The sequence below is a fragment of the Plecotus auritus genome (genome assembly GCF_963455305.1).
Source record: "Plecotus auritus genome assembly, chromosome: 12".
Taxonomy (NCBI): domain Eukaryota; kingdom Metazoa; phylum Chordata; class Mammalia; order Chiroptera; family Vespertilionidae; genus Plecotus; species Plecotus auritus.
The window spans coordinates 39732252-39752468 of NC_137778.1; the positions used below are offsets into that span (position 1 = coordinate 39732252).

The 20217-nt window shown below is 48.9% G+C and overlaps 1 protein-coding gene across 4 annotated transcripts in view; it reads right to left on the reverse strand.

Moving 5' to 3' along the window:
* Positions 1–6508: 6508 nt before the first annotated feature.
* The window catches only part of ELAPOR1 (endosome-lysosome associated apoptosis and autophagy regulator 1), a 46383-nt gene continuing 32674 nt past the window's right edge, over positions 6509–20217 (reverse strand). For 2 of the 4 annotated variants that reach the window (XM_080648796.1, XM_080648799.1), the window contains 12 exons: positions 19944–20034; positions 18170–18275; positions 17759–17896; positions 16625–16888; positions 14984–15157; positions 13763–13943; positions 13382–13478; positions 12800–12901; positions 11342–11468; positions 11086–11264; positions 10427–10592; positions 6509–9330 (listed from right to left, as the gene is read on the reverse strand). In XM_080648796.1, coding sequence (XP_080504922.1) covers positions 9262–9330; positions 10427–10592; positions 11086–11264; positions 11342–11468; positions 12800–12901; positions 13382–13478; positions 13763–13943; positions 14984–15157; positions 16625–16888; positions 17759–17896; positions 18170–18275; positions 19944–20034 — 1694 coding nt within the window. In that variant the 3' untranslated portion in view covers positions 6509–9261. Of the gene's footprint in view, positions 9362–10426; positions 10593–11085; positions 11265–11341; positions 11469–12799; positions 12902–13381; positions 13479–13762; positions 13944–14983; positions 15158–16624; positions 16889–17758; positions 17897–18169; positions 18276–19943; positions 20035–20217 lie in introns of all 4 variants that reach the window. The other 2 variants (XM_080648798.1, XM_080648797.1) reach the window with 2 other exon arrangements.

The following is a 20217-nucleotide window of genomic DNA, read 5'->3' on the forward strand; positions in this document are numbered from 1 at the left end:
AGAGGAAGGCGGGCCGCGGAGGAGGAGACGGGGTGCATGGGCGTGGGCTTCTCGGGCTCTGTCCCCGGCTAGTGCTCTCTCCCCAGCTCTGCCCCCTCTCTGTTGGGGCTCTCACTGCCCCGTGAAGGTGAGTGCCTCAGTTTCCTCCTCATGTAAAGGATGACATACCTCAGGCTTGGAAGCTGGCGTCTCCAATAGACGCCCGTTTCCGGCTCCCAGGCGTGGGTCCCCACCGGACCCTCTCGCCTACCTCTGCTCTCTTCTCCGGGTTGAGACAAGAGTATGGCTTCATTTTTTAGACCCTGGGTTACCTCAGCTCAAGATGCCTGTTCTCCTGCCCTTAGAACCAGGATACATTTCTTTCTCTTCTTTAATTAATTAATTAATTAATTAATTGTGTTAATCCTCTCCCGAGGGTGTTTTTTTCCCATTGATTTTTAGAGAGAGGAGAAGGGAGGGAGGGGGAGAGAGCAACATCGATGTGAGAGAGACAAGTTGACTGGTTGCCTCCCGCGCACACCCCCCCACTGGGGCTGGGAACCTGCAACCCAGGTACGTGCCCTCGACAGGGAATCCAACCTGAGACCCTTTGGTGGGGACCGACACTCTCTCCAGGGCGCCACACCGGCCAGGGCTGGGATGCATTTCTTAATCTAATTACCGGGTAAACCAGATTGTCCCTTTACCAGCCCTTCAGAGCATAGGGTCAGAAAAAAGAAAATACATGTAGAAGAAGAAAGAAACACACACAGAACAAAACAAAAATGAAAAGAAAAAAGATCGTAGGGTCAGTTAAGTGCACTTGCCATCTTTTGGAGAGACACGAAAAGACTTTTCCCAGCGGGACACATTTACCAGCTTTGAAGGCCGTACAAGGTGCTGGGGTCATGCCTTAGGATATTTGTAAACTTGAGCACAGGTTCCGTCATACTTCATTTTGTAACATTCAGGCCTTTACAGTAAAAGTTCTGGTTGCCGGAGGAGCCGAAGTGATGGAAGAATCTCCCTGGTAACGAGAGAGATGGGAGGATTTGGGAGTAGGCATTCCATTTTCCCCATCCTCCCACCTTACAGAGACTTGAGAGCCCCACCCCCCATGCCCCAAAGCTAGCTGTGGGGAGACCTTGGTCTTACCCACCTGCCTGGGCTGGCCTCGCTCCCCAAGGCGCTTCTGCCCAGCTAACTCAGAGATGGAGGCCGGGGCTCCTGGCAGTGGGGGAGCAGACACGTAGAGATTCCGAGGGAGGCTTAGGAAAGGGGGTTTCTGGGTTTGCCCCCCTCGATTCAGTTTGCCTAGGATGTTAGGTTTAAAACCAGTGGAAAGGAAGCTTAGGGAGCTGCAGTCTCTGAAGAAAGCAGTTGAGTTCTCTGAACTCTGAGGGCAGGGTCTGCTAACAGGAATGGCTGCTGCTGCATCAGCGAAGGCAAGGAGCAGCCAAAGTGGATTGTTTGCCAAGCTTCCCAACAATGCTGAGTGTTCCCCAAGGCTGCACTGGGGTCCAGGCCCAGGGCGGGAGGGCCACTGTGCTAATGCTTTAAGGGGAACATTAATACAATTGAAAGGATGACCCTAATGTTCTGGCCTCCAGATTTTCATATATATATATATATTTAAACTAGAGGCCCGGTGCACAACATTTGTGCACTGAGGGGGGGGGGGTCCCTCATCCTGACCTGCGCCCTCTCACAGTCCAGGACCCCTCAGGGAGTGGGCCGAAGTGGGCAGGTGGACATCCCCTGAAGGTCCTTAGTGCTCCTGCCACAACCACTGCGCTCACCAGCCTTGATCCTGGATCCTGGCTGAGCGGTGCTCCCCCTGTGGGAGCACACTGACCATCAGGGGGGCAGCTCCTGCGTTGAGCGTCTGCCCCCGGTGGTCAGTGCGTGTCATAGCGACCAGTCATTCCCCCGTTCGGTCGATTTGCTTATTAGCCTTTTATTACATAGGATGAATTTCAGAAAGGAAGGGAGAGGGCGAGAGGGATAGAAACATCAATGATGAGAGAGAATCATTGATCGGCTGCCTCCTACACACCCCACACTGGGGATCAAGCCTGCAATCTGGGCATGTGTCCTGATCGGGAATCGAACTGTGACCTCTTGGTTCATAGGTCAATCCTCTACCACTGAGGCACACCAGCTGGCCTCACTGTTAGTCTTATCATTAGATTATAAACATTTTCCTTTAAAATGCTCACGTTACCTGATAAATATAAAAATGAATATAATGGCATACTTCATTTATCAGGTCAGAATCCCAGGATTTTTAGAGCTGGAGGGAAATCTTAGCTATCTGCTAACCTATTAATTCCTAATCTTTTCATCCCCTTGTCCCTCATGTTTTGAAATATTTTTGTCTAACAAACAAGGTTTAGAAAACAGTAATTCATTTCCCCTTCTTATTAAGACATATATGGCTGCCAACTAGAATTTCTGATTAGCAGGGAATAACCAGTGTTACTACACTGAGTAATTCCTGCCAGAAGCTAATGATACTTTGGTCATGGAGAGATGATACCTTAGTCATGGAGAGATGGCGTGAAGCCATACCACCTTTGGATGTGTGGTTTCTGTTAGCCTTTCTTATTGAGAAGAGCACTTGGGTGCTGTATCTGAGGACTCAGGGGTTCAAGGATCCCCAACTGGGAAACAGATCAGCCCCTTTTTTTATGAGGAAACTGAGGCCCAGGGAAGCTAAGTAATGGAGCTAAAACCTGAATGCTGGTAAATGCCTGAGAGTCTCATTTTGAGCTTATACTTTTGTTAACATTCTTTAGAAGAATACAGGGTCTTGAAGAACTTTTTAGAAAAATTTGGCTTTTTTTTTTTTTTTCATAAGGCAGATACCATTGGATATTTGTATCTTTTTCTCCACAGGACCTAGCACAGAATCTGACATCTTGAAGATGCTTATTACATTCCCATTGGATGAGAGAATTGCAGGGAGTGGCTGAGGGTAGAAGCTTGTTGCAGGTTTAGGGAACAGAATCCTAGGTGAGCGACTGCCTTGGAAGTGCTGGGCAACTAGTGGGTGTTAGGGTTGCCGAGGGAGGAATGCACGAGGCCGAAAGGGGTAAAGAATTATGAATTTACTAGAGGCCCGATGCATGAAGATTCGTGCAAGAATAGGCCTTCCTTCCCCTGGCTGCTGGCACCGCCTTCACTCCAGCCCGGAGCCACCTTCGCTCTGGCCCGGAGCCACCTTTCCACCTTCACTCCGGCCTGGAGTTGCCTTCCACCTCTGGCCTTGTCGCGTCAATTTGCATACTCCCTCCTTATTGGCTGTGGGTGCTGCCTTCTTTGTCGTGGAGTTATGGTCAATTTGTATATTCCATCTTTATTAGATAGGATTAGGTCATCTGGAAAACCAGATGGGCTGAGCCCCAGGGATGGGGAGTCAGAGGTTTTAAAGGACTCTAGGGGGGCTTTTTCTGGGTGGAGAATTCTTTGGGCAGCTCCGGATTCTGGAAAAGTCCAGAGGAGAGAGATAATGGTCTCAGCAAGTGGAATGTGATCTAAGCAGAAGGGAATGTCCGTTGTGAAGTGGACTAAAGGTCAGCTCCCAGGGGAGGGGTATTGATTCAATTATTTGATCAAACCTAACAGTGGGCAGCCCAGGGGGAATGAGTACCTGCAGGGAGGAAGCAAGTAAAAGGGTGGGCCCTAGCCGGCTTGGCTCCGTGGATAGAGCGTCAAGCCTGCAGATTGAAGGGTCCCAGGTTTGATTCCGGCCAAGGACACAAGCCTGGGTTGCGGGCTTGATCACCATTTGGGGGCGTGCAGGAGGCAGCCAACCAATGGTTCTTATCATGGATGTTTCTGTCTCTCCTTCTCCCTTCCTCTCTGAAGTCAATAAAGAAATATATATTTTTTTTAAAAGTAAAAGGGTGGGGAGCCCAGACATAGATGCCACCCTCAGTGTATTCTCCCCCCAACAGCTGGTTAATGTGGAAGGGCTCTCTCTGGCCTCACTTTAACACACTCTTTGCTCTTTTTGTTCCTCTTTTTTTTTTTTTTAATAGGATTTCTCAGTATTTGACAAGCCCTAACCTCGCACTCCCCTGCCTGAAGCCTTCAGTGACTACCTGTTACTCTCAGGAGAATGTTCAGCTTGCAAAGTCCTTCATGACCTGCCCCCTATCATGTTCCCTATCTCTTGGCATTCGCCCCTGAGCTACTTGTGGCTCCTCTTCCTTGCCTCTGAGCCTTCATACAAGCTCCTTCTGCCTGGATCTCTGTTTCTCTCTCCTTTTCCTTCAAACTGGCTAATCTCTTCTTCCTCCAGGAAGTCTTCTCTGATGCTCTCTTCACCCCTTGATTGATTTCGGCTCCCTGTAGGTTCTCACAGTACAGTGACATGTATCCCATTATTTTAGGCAAAACTGACTGATAGATCCTCCCTTCCCCCAACTGGTGGGCGGAGTGTGACGTAACCTGCAGCCTGGAAATACCTGAGTACCTAAGCAGGCACCTTGTATGGACATACACATTGACTAACCAATCAGCACCTGCCAAATACCCCAAGCCCTTGCCCTAAGCCTGAGTGACTAAGTGTGTACCTTATATGGACCATAGTCTAAGCTCCCATTCCTTCCCATTCCTCCCCTCAGGTGTGCTCACCTCTGCACGGCTTGCTGCTCTCCCCTTGCTAGACAGCCCGGCAGGTTTTTCCCCTAATAAAGCCTGTAATCCTGGTTTTCGGCTCCCGACTGGTCTTTCCCTGACAACCTAACCTCCAGTTCTCCCTTCTCTCAGAGAGTCACCTCAACAAAAGAAGGTGATGTTGCTGTCCTTGGATAACCAAGGAGGAACCATTTAACAATAGCATGGTTCAGGGAAAGCTGCCAGCACTTGGCGACTTTGATCCCGCCTCTTCCTCTGTTAGCATTGGAATGAGGTGTCGGTTATCCTACCACATGGTATTGTTCAGAAAATTGCACTTTATGTGGGATTAACTCTAACGATAAAATGAAATTATTTATATTTCAGACTCTCCTTGAATAGCTCTTCAGTTGTCCATAAAGTTTTGTATATGCAACCCTCCATCATTTTTTTTAATTTATTGATTAGAGAGAGACATTGATTTGTTGTTCCATTTATTTATGCATTCATTGGGGATTGAACCCGCAATCTTGGCTTATCAGGACGATACTGCAATTTGACCAAGGCCCCCATCAATTTCTATATCTCTGCAATAGCCATTGTTGCTCTGTGGTTTTCAGTCAATTAAATGTCTATAAGTTTTAGACCAAGTCATTAGTATTTTCTTACCTGGTCACCTGACAATGTTTCACTTCTTTTGTCAGTGATTAGGAAGCCCTTAAAATCATTCACACATCCCCCTGCCCCCCCTCCCCACCACACACACACACACACACACACACACACACACACACACACACACACACACGAGTTTCAAGTTGGGTCATGTCTGCTTCTTGTTTGATGCATTGGGACGCTGCACAGTATATGGTTGAATTAGTAAAAATTAACTGCACTTTGCCCATATAATTGTTTCTTTCCTATTGTATCCCCAGTGGGTGAACCAGAAAAGGTTTCACAGTGGGGTGGCTTTGAAGACGGGGTGAGGCGGGGGGGCGGGGGGGGAAGTAAGGGGAGGAGCAGAGGTATATGCCAGGCAGGGAGGTGTGAAACGGCTTATGACTGAGGGACAGTCTAAAGTTCAGTGCGGCTAGAGTGTAAGGGTAGGCTGCTGGGGACCTTATGTGCCACATGACTAACTCCATTGGAGGTGCAGTTCATCTGTTATAATGGGGACAGTACCCGCCGTTAAGGGCTCTTCTGAGAACTAGGTGGGCACTTAGTTCAGGCTGGACACACAGATGCCTTTCCTACTTTCCTTTTTAAAAGGAAGGTAAATATCACCTCGGCTTACAGACTTTACCCTGTAAGCAGGGGTTATATTTAAAATATTTAACCACCAGTACAACCCAGGTACCACTCAGTCAGAACAGATGTGGCTCACAACCAACCAGCTGCAGACGTTCTTTTGAGGAGATTAAGTGCCCTCCACTCGAATGAAGGAAAAACCGACACGGGAAAACCCAGCTATCCTGGGAAATGGTTCCTGACTCCCTCTGGGATTTTATCCATAAGAATCCACCTCAGGCCCTAACAAGCTAATTTAACTTGTATTTGTGAACACTTTATGTGGCTGGCCTCAATGCCATCCGAGAGAAAGCTCGACTGGAAAGGAAGGGAACTAACAGGCTAAGTGTTCGATGTGTCCTCTCGTTTGGACATCACTCAATCTTGGGAGGTGAGGCATCAGTAAATGCATTTTGTATGGTGGAAACTGAGGCTTTGGTTGATGGCTGATTCCTCAACAGGTGTAAGAGGCTGCTAGCCCAGGGCGTGTTGCTTCAGAGGATGCTCTTTTCTCTGAAGGATCCAGAACCCTTCTCTTCTGCAGTTTAAGATTCAAGGACATTTCCCATGTCCCACCCGCCCATCATGCCATCCAGCCCACGTTCAAGAAAAACAACTTGAAAGGTATGTTTTTATTTCACACAAAAATGTGACATGCAATATTCATCCCCTAATAAACTACAAACTCTTGAAATACAGAATAAAAAAGGAAATCCATCCAGTCTTGATGAGACAAAAAGATTTGGTTTCACAAAGCTGAAAAAATTCGTTACAAAGTCTCTGTTGTATAAATATAGTCAGTCATATCTTAATGTAGAGTCAGACAAAAAATAAATAAAAAAAGGTTTTGTTGGCATAAAAAATCCCCTGGTCCTTGACTATGCCACAATCTTCATTTTTATTCCCAGCCAAATACCGGTCACATCTACGTGATGAGAGTTACTTGTGTGTTCTAGGACTTTAGGTTACCAAATAAGGTTTAAATATTTTATCTGCTGAGCCCACACTCCCTCCCCCCAATAGCCTATACAAACCACTATAGCCTTAGCTTAAAGGCATAAGGCTTTCCCATATACCGTCTAACATGTGTCTATTCTAAAGTTGATTGTGGTGATGCACGCACAATTCTGTGAGTTCACTAACATCCATTGAATTGTGCATTTTAATTGAGAGAATTGTGTGGTATTTGAATTACAGCTCCAAAGAGCTATTAAAAAGTATCTAACATGTGTCTAAGTTGCCAGGGGAGCTACAGGTAGACCCAATAGCATAACTCTGGGGTTCCTGGCAGGACACAGGGGAGATAGATCCACAGGAGTCAGTACACTGAGGGATGGTGCAAAGGAGATCCTTAAAGTACTATGACTACATCAGTGGGGTTTGAGGTTGCTCTGGGGACACTCCGTTTCAAGATTTCAGAATACAGAAGTCAATGGGGTATGTACTTTGTCCTACGGCTCTAGAATAGTCTAAGCGTATCCTGTGGCCCCTGTCGCAAAAGCAAGTTATTCAATGGGCAAGTAGATGTCCAGGGTGTTGCTGAGGCAGCAGAAAACCTTGGGCTGGAGCTCAGGAGCTGGCTGTCTGCATCCTTTTGGCGAAATTCCAACTGGGCCAGTTTCTGTGAGCCTGACTCCCACAAGAGGGGGAGAATTTGGATACCCAAAGAAAAGCTTCTAGGTGTATTGAGTCAAAGGGGCTGCCCGCCTTCAGTGATGCTATTGTTTGCCAAAGTCACACAGGGCTTCAGTTCTCGCGGACCCTTTTATAAGACCATTTCTGGGACAGCAATGGTTAATGAAGACCAGCAAACCATTTTGTGGCAGACAAACCACTTAGAAATGCCACCTGCGTTCTGTTCCTACCATCTGGTCACCAATGACCGCTCAAGAAGGGAGACAGGCACAGGCCATGGGCATCTGGGCCCTTGACTAAGGGATGATTTATTCTAGCCTGATAGTGATGGAGGGAGAATGGTCAGTGGTAGAAAGAAAAAGGAAACTTAAGCCCTTGCTCTGGTTTTACCATTCTAGTTAAAGTTCATCCATTATAGGTGGTGTAAGAGTGGAGAAAGGGCCACAGAGGACACTCACTCCACTCACCTTTCAAAAGGGATGCTGCCAGAAATCGGGGCCAGAAGTCTTTTTAGTGGGCTGGCACACAAAGAAGATGAGAACAGGAAAAAGGGAGGACAGTGGCTTGAAAGTGTGAAGTGTCCCAGTTGGGTGAACGCCTTGTTCAACTCCCTTTGTTTTTCCTCCTCAAACACTAATCTGGTTCTTCCGCTGAGTTTGGGGCCTGGGAGTCAATTGCTTTTCTGGCCAGCCTAGAAGTTATATACTCTGTAGCTGAGTAAAAGCCAACATCACCACCTCAGGTCCCTCCCACTGTGGGCTGCATCCCCCAGTATGGCCCTGTTAAAACCATGGCCTCCTTATGTTCTTTCAAAATAGCATGATATGGCCCAAGCCTCGAGGAATGGGACACTCAAGGATGAGGAATTGTCCTCACTGACAGGATTTGTCATCCCTCCGGGTAAAAAGAAGGAGGACATCGGGGTTTGGGGCTTACCTAGTTTTCTTTAGTGTCATAGGGAGATAGTGGGAGATTACAAAAACAAAAAACAAACAACAACAACAACAAAAAACAAGGGGAGTAGATCCACCAGGGCCTTGGGCATTTTCTCAGTGAACTTTTTTCTTTGGCTCCAGTGAGAATATTTCTCTCTTACTTAAGAAAAGAAAGGAGTTACCTAGTTTAAAGAACAAAACCAAACCTTCCTTATTGCCAGTCTTTGTGCTTATCAAGCCTTCTTACCCAGGCCTTACTCACCCAGCCCTCAGCCTATCCATTACACTTAGAGTGAGCTATTTACCCAGGAGAGATGAGGCCAGGCCACCATGAAGATGGTGCACCAGGGACACCAATACCCTCCTCACCCAGCCTCTCTCCTAAAGAGATCAAGAGCGAGGGCACATGATCAGGGAAACTCCCAGCTGCTTCCACTCTTTAATGAGAGGACAGAGGAATGGCTTCTATACTTCAGAAAAGAGAACGCTTCTCATTCTAGGGCTATAAGAGTTATGAGCAGATGAAGCTATGGCTCTGATGGCTGGACCATTTTGGGAAACAAGATGCAAGCAAGGGAGTAATATACAAAGTTGGGTATATTTGGCAGGTTTGAGGCAAGCATAAAGGAGAGTTTGGATACTCTATAAAAAACACACAAAAGATCTAAAGTTCAAACTTCTGATAAGGCCACAAATGAAGAGATTTCCAGCAGTGGGTGTTGCAGGAAGCTGGCACCAAATCGCCACAGGCTTGCAAGGTGGTGTGCCAAGGTGAGGAGGCAGGAAAGGAGGGCAGTGCCTCTCACAGGTCCATGTCTGGGCCTCCTGAGGATGTCTTCAGTGGCACTGAGTCAAATCCATCAGGAGTCCTCTGAAAGAGAGATGGTGACAGGAGCTGGCTGCTGCACAGGGTCAAGTTTGGGGAACAAAGGAGAGAAATGGAAAATAGGTGACAGAAGGAACCCTTACGGAATTTCAGTGTCTTTGTGGAAACATAGACATAAGGTTCCCTCTATTCTTGCTCCCTTCAATTAGCCAGAGGATAAGAAAAACCTTTAAAACCCTCTGCTTTGCATCTTTGTGGAAGTTCCAGAAAGACTCAAGCGTCCCAGGGTAAATTGTTCTCCCACCAACAAAAAATAAATTAAAAAATCAAGGCCTAAGGAGGCCAAGGAGCCACCCTGGTAGGTCAGCACAAAGGATATGAGATTCGGCTGTCTAAGCACCCACCCTCCTTTCTTTGCTCCCCATCCCTCCTGGCCTCGTCTACTGTCTTACCCCCCCTCCCTGCCCACACCTGTTGGGATGAGTTGGTTCAGGGCACCAGTGACGTGTGGGTACTGGCTGAGTGGGCCTGCAGAGGGCTGTGGCCCTGGAGGAGTTGCTTGGATGCTCACTGCTGGCCTCACGCCCAGTGACAGTGCTGTCTGACTTGTATTAATGAGCTTCAAACTCACTCACCCACCCATGGAAACCAACACTCCCAGGTCAGAATTGCTCAGTGCTGAGCAGCTTAGACTTAGCTATGACTCAGCCCCCAGGGGGCCAGGGCCAAACATCTGGGGAACAGCACCCGCCACTGGCCAATGGAGAGCCTGCCTTCTAGCAGAAGTTGATCTAGAGATCACCTCTACCCCTCCTTCCAAAAGAAAAGAAAGGGGGGAAATGATTCTTACAACATGGATGGTTCACTACTCCTCCTGGAAGTTGAAAGGCCCAAACAGTTCATCAACTGGAGTTGGGAGAGAAGGAGCCTGGTCAAGAGCAGCCTTGGGCCCCAGGGAAAAGAGTATTGGTATGAAAATACAGAAGGCGGAAGCCAGGATTTTCAGGGTGGGGGGAACAGAAGAGTGTGGCAGGTGGGGAGCAAAGCAGTGGTCCCGGAACGTGGGGCCATTCAGCGCCCATGGACTGGTGTCTTCTCCAGCCCTCCAGGCTGACCTCGGTGCGCTGGCCAGGCTCCCTACCTTGGAGGTAAATGATTTGATCTTCCCAAAGAGGGTCTTCTTGCTGGTATAGAGGAGGTCATCCTCCACGTCCTCGCCTTCCATGATGGCGCAGCTGTCGGCTGCTGGCAAGTCGTAGTCCTTGAGGGAAGCGTTCATCACCAGCTTGGAGTACTTGTACTCTAGTCTGTGAAATGGGAAGGGGAAAGACAAGACCCCAAATTATGGAATAAGCAGAAAGAGGGAGAGAAGATGGGCTACGAACAGATCTTCCCATTCCATGGGTAAGGAAACTCAAGCCTAGAAAGCGATGTTCGGTTGGGCATATAGCTAAGCAATCTTGGCTCCTTAAGGCTGGCTGTTTCTTTGATCTAAAAGCTTAATAGAAATATTGGAATTATAAAATCACTTTTATTATTATTAACAACAAATTAAGGATGCTCTTTGCTTTGCTTTGCTTTGGAGACTCTAACAGCTATTTATACACTGCCATGTGGTACCATCCCTCTTCAGGAGTCAGGACAACCAAGGCATACCCGGGATAAGTGGCTCAGCAAGTCTCTGGCCAGGGTCACGGGGTGTGTGGCTGACTCCAGAAAAAAGCTCCATGAATTTACTCTCTTAGATGATCTCCTCCCAGCCCTGTCCATCCCCAAACGCCAATACCCATCATCATGTACTTTTGATTCTTTTTCCAAAAGTAGCAGGTCAAGACGGTGAGCAGGATGGCAGTACAGGTGCCCGCAGAGATGCCCACTTTCAGCCAGAAATCTATAGTTTTGCAGATGGTGATTCTCTGCTCAGGCAGAGAGTCGCCGCCCACGCATAGCTTTGGTTCTCGCCACACATAGGTAGTCTTCTGTTGGGGAGAAAAACAAGCAACTCAGATATCACATTCCCTTCTCTCCTGGGAAGTCTCCGAGCAGAGAAACCTACCTGGACCCCAGCCACGCAGCTGCTGATGATAGCGTGGTAGTCATCGGCCGAGCAGAGCGGACAAGCGGCTGCGCTCTCCCACAGGAAGTGGAAGGTACAGCCATCACAGGTCCCATCAGAGCACGTGCTAGAAAGCAAAGAGGAGACTTGCGCTCACTCGCTGGATCAGTGGAGAAAAATCTGCTTGGAGTCCTAACATCGCAGAGCTTGCCCGGTCCATCTTCTCCTTGCCAAACTGTTAGCCTCACCAGGATCCTGCCAACTAGGCCCTAGCTCAGGTTTTGCTCTCTAATTTCCCTGATGACAAGATGCCTCCCCGACCTCCACTGGCTCCCCACCCTGTGCGTTTCTGCTGACATCAGATGAGAGCCAATGTAAGGTGTCTGAGCTCTAGCATGCTGCCCATGTCTCCCCATGGACGTGTGACATTTTGCAAAAGCCACTTTGATGCAGCTTCCTGGCGGTGGGGGTCAAGGATGGACGTTAGGTCATGCATATTTAGTTCCTTTCCTGTGATGCTGACAACAACAGGAACAGGGATCTTACATCGTTGAGTCAAATGTCCTGTTTTGCTCCCCATCTCCCTGGTCAGTTGTTGAGGAGCAGCGTTTCCCAAACGGTCTCCCTCAAGGCACTAGTGCCCCTTGAGATGTTAGTTGGCGTTATGTGAAAAAGAAGGGGAGGGCAGGAGATGAGGGGTGCTGTAATCCAATTAGTTTGGGAATTCTCGATGTACTGCACTCAGCTCTTGAACTCAGAATTGGATCTTTTAGTCATGGAGGGATTTCTAGGATTCCCTAAACCCTTATTAACCCTAATTATAGCAAGTACACACCAGGCACTCTGAGAAGTCCTCAAGTCTCAGTGTCTTATTTCATTCTCACAAGAACCCCCCAAGGGAACTTCTTATTATCCCCATGTTATAAAGAAGGGAGAAGAAGCCTACAGAAGAGGAGAAATGTGCCCCCGACAACAGGGCTTGTGAGCAGGGGAGATGAATGACACCTGGCTCTCGGCCCCAGCAGTTCGCCACGTTGCTATGCAACTGCCCCCATAACAGTCTGGGAATGTGAAGGCAGCTTTGCCTCTTCCCTCTGCTCCATTCTCGACATCTGAAGATGGAGGGTTTGGAGCACAACCATGTTCCCAAGAGCCCAGTAATGGGTCTCAGACCAGCTGTGGGCAAAGTATGGCCCGCGGGCCAGATCCGGCTGTTCTATCCAGTTCTCTTGCTCTCCCCTCCGCTCCTTTACTTTGAATTTATATTAGTTCACACAAACACTCCATCCATGCTTTTGTTCCGGCCCTCCGGTCCAGTTTAAGAACCCATTGTGGCCCTCGAGTCAAAAAGTTTGCCCACCCCTGGTCTCAGACTGTTTTCTTGTTTGCTCTTTTTTGGTAATCTTTGCCTCTTGGATGGAACAGGTCCAAGGAGAGGTGGCTTTGTTACCCCTTTACCTGGGCAGGGACAGACTTCCCGGGGCAGGCTTCAGCGGACTGCATCGGAGTCGGATGGTGGTGGCCCTCCCAGAACTGCAGGACTGAGTCACCTCATTGGACCTGCCGTGAAAGCCAGCCCCCATGGGGAAATGAGTCGCTCATTTGTGCCATTGGAGAGCCACTAAGTGAAATCAACATGGAGCAGGTCCCTTGCTGGGGAAGTCAGGACTTGGGCTGTAGCCTGACACACAGGGAGTGCACTTGGAGCAAGTAGGGATCTGGAAGCTGTGGTCAAGGGGAAATGCGCTGGTCTAGGAAAGGTCAGCGTGTGCACAGCACTGAGTGTCCTTGGGTGAGAAGAGAAGTCTGCAGACCATCCAATGTTACTCCCCGTCTCCAAGGCAGACCTGCCCAGGAATACCAAGAAGCTGGGATCAGGGGACTCCCAGCCGTCAGCTATCATTGCTAGGCAGACCTGTTAGACCTTGGGCATGGTCTGGCTTGATAAGTATTAAGTGGCTAGAAGGGGGTGGGGCATGCAATAGAAATTGTGGAGGAGCCCTAAGTTTCACTTGCATTAGTCTGGCCTCCCATCGTCACCTATAAAAGAAGATCACGTCCGGTAATCCCAAGGATTCTGGGTGGAACAGTTCAGCTGGAGAGGTGATTCCATCCACAATCATATATGTTGTCACCCCTGCCAAGTCAGAGCTCCTGGTTAGTTCTCACTGGCAGCCACTTCAATTCTTTCACTCCTGTCAATGTCCAATCTTCCTTCATCTCACCCCATCCCCTAGTGGCTCATGAAAGGGTGAACCGCAGGTTTGTCAGAAGCCCCTGGGGCACTAGGCACCCCAGGATGAATAGGAAACAGGTCAGAGGTTGGGCCCCTCTTGGGGAGCCCTTTACCTCAGAGCCTGGCAGCCTCACTCTCTTGCAGGCGGACACACTCAAACAGGCTGGAGCAGCTGGACTACTCACCGACAAGCCGGTCAGCGAGGCTGACGGGCTGCGAGGACACGCCAGCCTTGTAGCCTGTCACCTCTGGAGGGATGATGAGCGCCTGGCAGACGTAGGCCGTGATGGATTTGGAGAAACCTGCCTCCCCCTCAGGAATCCGGAGGTCAGTGACATTCTCAGTGCACACAGCCATTTTCTTACCCTGGGCAGCAGGGTGTGGGGAGGAAGAAATAGGAAGGAGAGAATGGTCACAGAGCTTTCAAAGGGAATGGGAACATTTTTTTTTTTTCTAAAATTTTTAGCCTTCTAATGGCATGTTGCAGTGGAATGATTCATCCCAGATCTTATTATAAGGAGCTTTAAAAAAAACCCAAAACTAAAAATAAGGCCTAGGTGTCCTAGTTTCTGGAACTCTGGCCCAGGGGACCCCAGTCTTTTTGTTTCGTTAGAGTCATGTGGGAACCCTATATGAGTGCGGTTGTAATGGTGGCAACTGATTGGGAGATCTAATCTATCCATTAAGGGCCTTCCTTATCATAGTCAGTTTTCTAAACAGATACTGAAATATGTAACTGATCCCGTGAAGGTTTTTGAACATCTGGCCTGGGTCCCATTCCTTCTCTGTATCTCCCTTGGTGCAGTGATTCTGCCATGCTGGTCTCTGAAGCACTTCCCAGACAGCAGCTCCCAGACCCCATCACTAGCCCCTCCCCTGCCTTGAGATAGACCATCTTAGGACCAAGTGGAACCTATTCCATTTTTCAAAAAATCATTAAGAGAGCCCTAGCCAGTTTGGCTCAGAGGATAGAGCGTTGGCCTGCAGACTGAAGGGTTCCGCGTTTGATCCCTGTCAAGGGCATATGCCTGGGTTGTGGGCTCGATCCCCAGTGTGGGGCGTGCAGGAGGCAGCCAATCAATGATTATCTTTCATCATTGATGTTTCTATCTCTCTCTCTTTTCTCCTGCGTAGTTTTTATATACTCGTGAGGGAATGAAGGTCAGGGAGGAGTAAATGGACAACTTATTCAAAACATTTTTATTTTCCTAAATTTTTATAATCTAAATGACTTAATTTTAAAAGAGGGAGTCCTCAAAGAGAGTAGTAATTATTTGAAAGCCTTTCATCTCCTCAATGTCCTCCTGCCTGAAGGTTTGCTAGCTTTTCTTCTGTGTCCATTTCTGAGCTCCGGTCCACCGGTAACCCCTTTCAGTTCTCACACCATCGGCTCTCGCACACCTTACCTCGTTTCCACAGAGACTGAAGGTGAAGTGATGGAAATATTTCAGCCCTTTGGAAGTGAAGCTCGGCCCTCCAGCCAGAGAGACAGGGTCTGCCAGAGCCGAGAAGTTGTAGTCTAACGACCGGCTCCCCCAGCTGACTGAGAAGGTGCAGTCGTTGTAGCACAGAGAGTGGATCTGAGGGGAAAGAGGTCGTCAGGCCGGCTGCAGCAGGGCCTTTGGGGGGACCGCAGCAGAGACCCAGCCCGGTGCAGCCCACGTGGGTAGAAGAAGCAGCAAGGCGTGCGGGTAGGCACTAGAAGAAGTGAAGCAGCGGCTGGTGGGGCTTACGTACATCTTGCCATTCAATCATTAGCACATGTATGATGTACGAACCCAAACCTGCTGTTTTCTAGTAAGTAGTTGGATCAGATTCCATAGCTTTGTCCCTATGCTTAGATTATAGAACTCTCAAGGCACAAGATAGCTGTTCTTACTTCCAAGCAGAAGACAACAAACGAGGTGCTAACTCGAAGAAGGGAGTCCAGATGGTAGGAGAGAACTAATTGAACCCTAACTAATTCCTCTTTCCCAGGGTCTCTGTAGGAAACAACTTCAAAGGGGGCTTTATTCCCCATTAACCCCTTCCTTACTCCGTTTTAGGGTCCTCATTCAGCCCTGCCTTACACAACTGTCATTCCCTCCCTTGGCAGCAGAGGGAGCCCGAGGAGAACAAGTGTGTGGCTAAAGTCCAGGAAGCCCCAAAGAGGTCTCCAGGATCTGCAGAATGTTGCACTTACTGCACAGCTAAACTGAGCAGCGTTTGCAGACTATACATAATGCCTTACAGATGTATGTCCATGTGGTTGTGGTCAGTAAAATACAAATTCACTTAAAAGCATTAATGAATGCTTAAGAGCTTTTAGTCGTAGTACTTTCCTAGATTCAGACTGTACGTGGCCAACCACACTGCTTTATAAGAAACCACTTGGGCCGAAACCGGTTTGGCTCAGTGGATACAGCGTCAGCCTGCAGACTGAAGGGTCCCGGGTTTGATTCCGGTCAAGGGCATATACCTTGGTTGCGGGCACATCCCCAGTGGGAGGTGTGCAGGAGGCAGCTGATCGATGTTTCTCTCTCATCGATGTTTCTAGCTCTCTATCCCTCTCCCTTCCTCTCTGTAAAATATCAATAAAATATATTAAAAAAAAAAAAAAAGAAAGAAACCACTTGGATAGAGGACAGCAATGCCAATTAACCGTATGTCTTAGCAAAGGTGGGTTACCTTCCCCAAGGCGAGGGGGCAGATTCCCATGATAATAGGCTGGAGTGAAGTAGGTCTGAATTGGAGCCACAGGTCCCACTGTTTCTTCCCTTCAGGCCTCTGCCCAGATGCCAAACAACCCTCTGGACCGGACGGTCACAGATCTCCCTTACCCATCTCTTGAAGATGAGACTTGTCCACGACTGAGGCCTAGCCCCTGACTATCAACTTCTACAGGTAAGAACGTGCCTTCCATGGTCACAGCCTGGATGTGTGTCCTCCAGGGCTCCACCCTGGGAGTAGGATATGGGGAACGCTTGGGGGTCAGCCCCTCCAGAACCCCATCTAAGACCTGGCGCCCTCTGAGGCTGAGGTGAGGATGCACGACACGCTGCTGGCACCTTGTTGCTCTGGGTCCCTGAGCCACAGGGCTTGCAGGCCTGGACTCCGTAGGGCTGGTGGGCTTTCAGGATGGTGTTAGGGGGGCAGGAGTGGCAGGTTCCTGAATCCCGGTTAATGTAGTAGCCAGCAGGACAAGAGGTACAGGAGGAGCCCATGTCAGAGGCTTCCAGGGCGCAGGGCCGACAGTAGGAGGCCACCCCATTCATGGCATTGGTGACATTGATGGAATAGATCTTGGCGATATCGTTGGTGTACTTTCTGCCCTGGAAACAAGGAAACAAGAGGAGAGCGGGCAGAGGCCTGAGACACCAGCAGCAATTGAGTTCTCTGGAAATAGTAAATTACTGCTTAATCTTTTTTATTCTGTAATACTTGAGAAAAATCTGATAAGCACCTTATTCTTCTTGTTCACTTAACAGTAGCCCTTTATGTACATTTACTGTCATTTTTAAAGCAAATCTGAACCATTTAAAATGATGTCTAAAATACTAAGTGCCATGGGGGAAATAGCAGTAGATATTGTTATATGAGAAAAGCAGGTCTTGCCCATGGCCAGTGTGGCTCAGTTCCAACAGCAGGTCTTGCCCATGGTCTGTGTGGCTCAGTTCATTGGAATAGCATTCCGTGCACAGAGAGTCACGGGTTTGATTCCCGGTCAGGGCATATACCCAGGTTTAGTCCCCGGTTGGGGCGTGTGTGGGAAACAACTGATGGATGTTTTCTCTGTCACATGGATGTTTCTCTCTCTCTCACCGTCTCCCTTCCTCTCTCTCTAAAGTAAATTTTTAAAAAAGAAAAGAAAAAGGCAGGTTTTTAATTTGCATTACGTTGAGTGAAAAAAATAAAACCAGAGTTGTTATTATTAAAAACAACAACAGGGATGAATAGGGTGTACCAGGTGAGGCACACACTTGTCCTCAGGGCAGGGCTGCTGAGGAGACAAGGTAAGTCATTTGGACAAGGCTAGGTGCTTCTCAGGGGCCCGCAATAGGCAGTTCTCTGCTTGACCCCTAAAGATCCTTCTAATCCTTGGGGTTGGACCTTCCCACTCCCACTCAAACTAATGCTAAGGATCCTCCTGAGTTCAGAGGTCTCTCTGGGAGCCAGGGGTGTGAAGAAGGGGAGGTGCTTACGATCTCGTGGAAAGTGGTCCTCTGGAAGGCCCAGGTGAAGCTCACGGTAGCGTTCTTCTCAACGATGTAGGTGAAGGACTGCTTGCCTTTAGAGCCTTTCCACGTCTCCACAGGAGTGTTGGCCCTAGAATTCACACCCTGAACCCAAGACAGACAAGTGAAGAAGGCGCGATGGCTGGGTGGCTGCCGGGGAAAAGGGCACGCATGCCGCTGCCATCCCGGGGGCCATCACAGTTGGCCAGATCCACGTTAAACGGGGAAGCCCCTGACGGACAGTCTGGGCCCCTCCCCTGTGAAATCACTATGAGCAGGGGTGTCAGTTATGTTGATGCACCAGTGGGGCCGAGGAGGCCAACCCTCCCAATAGCCCTTCCTGGGGACCCCATCGCAAGCAAAGAAAGGAAAACATACCACCATGAAGTAGAGCTCACAGTTCACCGAACAGATGGTCTCAAAGACAAATGTGATCCTGGCCACCTCTTTGTTCTCTGTGTCCGCCATCACCGACTGTGGAGGTCTGTGGGCCAGAAGTTAAAAGTCAGTTCAGAGGCCGGGCGGTGCTTATTGCAGAGCCCAGAGAGCGGCAGAAGGTCTGCTGGAAGGCGTGATGCGGGGGGGCGGTGGGATTAAGCTCCTGGTATGTTGGAAAGAGCATGTACAAAGTCCAGTCCTGCCCCTTAGCTATGTGACCTTGACGTAGCCATACTGAAGTTTTCTCATCTGTAAAATGGAGGAAATAATATCTTTCTTATTTACCTCCCATCACTGTGGTGAGATCCAAAGTCATACCACATGTGGAGGTGCTATGTAAAATGCCATGTAGCCTCACAAGCAGAGTGCGGTCCCCAAACCAGCAGCATCACGTCACTTAGAGCTCATTAGACATGCATAACTTGGACCCCTATTAGACCCCCTGAGTCAGAATCCGCACATTGACATGATCCCCAGGTGATGAACATGTCCATTAACGTTGTAGAAGCACCGCTATCATGAGATGCACATTGTCTACATTCACTTAGCAGCTCTCTCTTGGGGATGGTGAAAGCTTTGCCTGGGTTGAATGAGCAGATAGTTCGGCTTGTAATCTCTTCAGCAAAGTTCTCAGGCTGCTCCTTCCTTTGGGGAAGAGAGAGCCATCTACAAAGCCAAAGTGGGGAAGGAGTGGGTGAAGTACAGAAGCCTTTACTATGGTGATCAGATTTGCAAATCGAAACATGCCCCCGTAAAAGCCTAAAGAGTTTTCTTATCTCTCAAACATGAGCTATATCTGCTCAGCCCTGAGTAACGTCAATTAAGGGAAGGGAAACGAACACCTTCCAAGCCACCACTGTAGACCGAGCACCGTGGCAGGGATGGAAAGGAGGGAGCTGGGAGGAGGGATGGAGAGGCCAGCCTGGCAATCAGGAAGCCCAGTCACTGGTTCCCCCTCATCTTTCAAGCGCACAAGAGTTCACTCGGGCTTTGGAAATCCACTCAGGGCCTTCTCCCGGCTTTGGCCATTTGCTTGAATTCTGAGGACCTGCAGGCCCAAGCTCACAGTTGTGCTAACAAGTGGACTGAAGAGTCATCTCAGCCTGAGTTAGTCCGAATTCACCCTGTCATTCCCCCTGGTTTTACAGACCAGGGGCCTAACGCCTATAGGGGCACAATGACTCCCACGTTCACGAAGCCAGTAGGAGTAGGTGGCAACATTCAGGTGCCCTGTCTTCCAGTCCAGTGCTCATTCCATAGTCCCACACCGCCTGTAGTATTTTTTTTAATGGCAAACAAATTGCTTTTTGTCCTTAGTCTTCTTGAGTACGTGGATAAATATGATGATAAGAACAATCCCTCCCAATCTTCTTGCCCCAAATAAAAATGAACTGTCTATGGGCACGTCTGGTCCTATTAAAAATTAAAAAAACAACAACTGTATCTGATGCTGTGAGGAGGACGACTTTAAGTAGCATGTGGCCAGTGAATGGAAGGAGCTAGCTGGGACGGGAGAGTGGTAGGTAGGTTAGCATGGGCAGCGACTAAGACCCTGGGTCAGGTTCGGGTTCACACTGTCAGCCCATTGCCGTGCTCCCTCTGTCTGAACTGCTCCTTCAGCATGCAGAGCCCTCTCTCTACTGCATTCCAAGGTATGTGGGACATGGATGTGGCCAAGGTGCTGCTGGCGTCCCCTTAGTTTTGCATTCCTCACCTAAATCCTGGCACAACCAGAGTGAGGATCATGAAGTCATTGTCCGAGGCTCCAGCAGCCGTGTAAATGTAATCCCCGGCCACCTCCCAGCCTGGAAAGGAGAGCAGAGAGTTAACGCCCCAGTGGTGTTGGGTGTAGGGCATGCGTGCGCCCAGATGACACTCTGGAACCATTGCCGGACACGACCACGTTACACCTGTCCCGCTACTTCGGCCAAAGACTCTGAAGCTCTCAGAGCAAGACCTTTGGGGCATGTGCATGCTGTTTCTAGTTC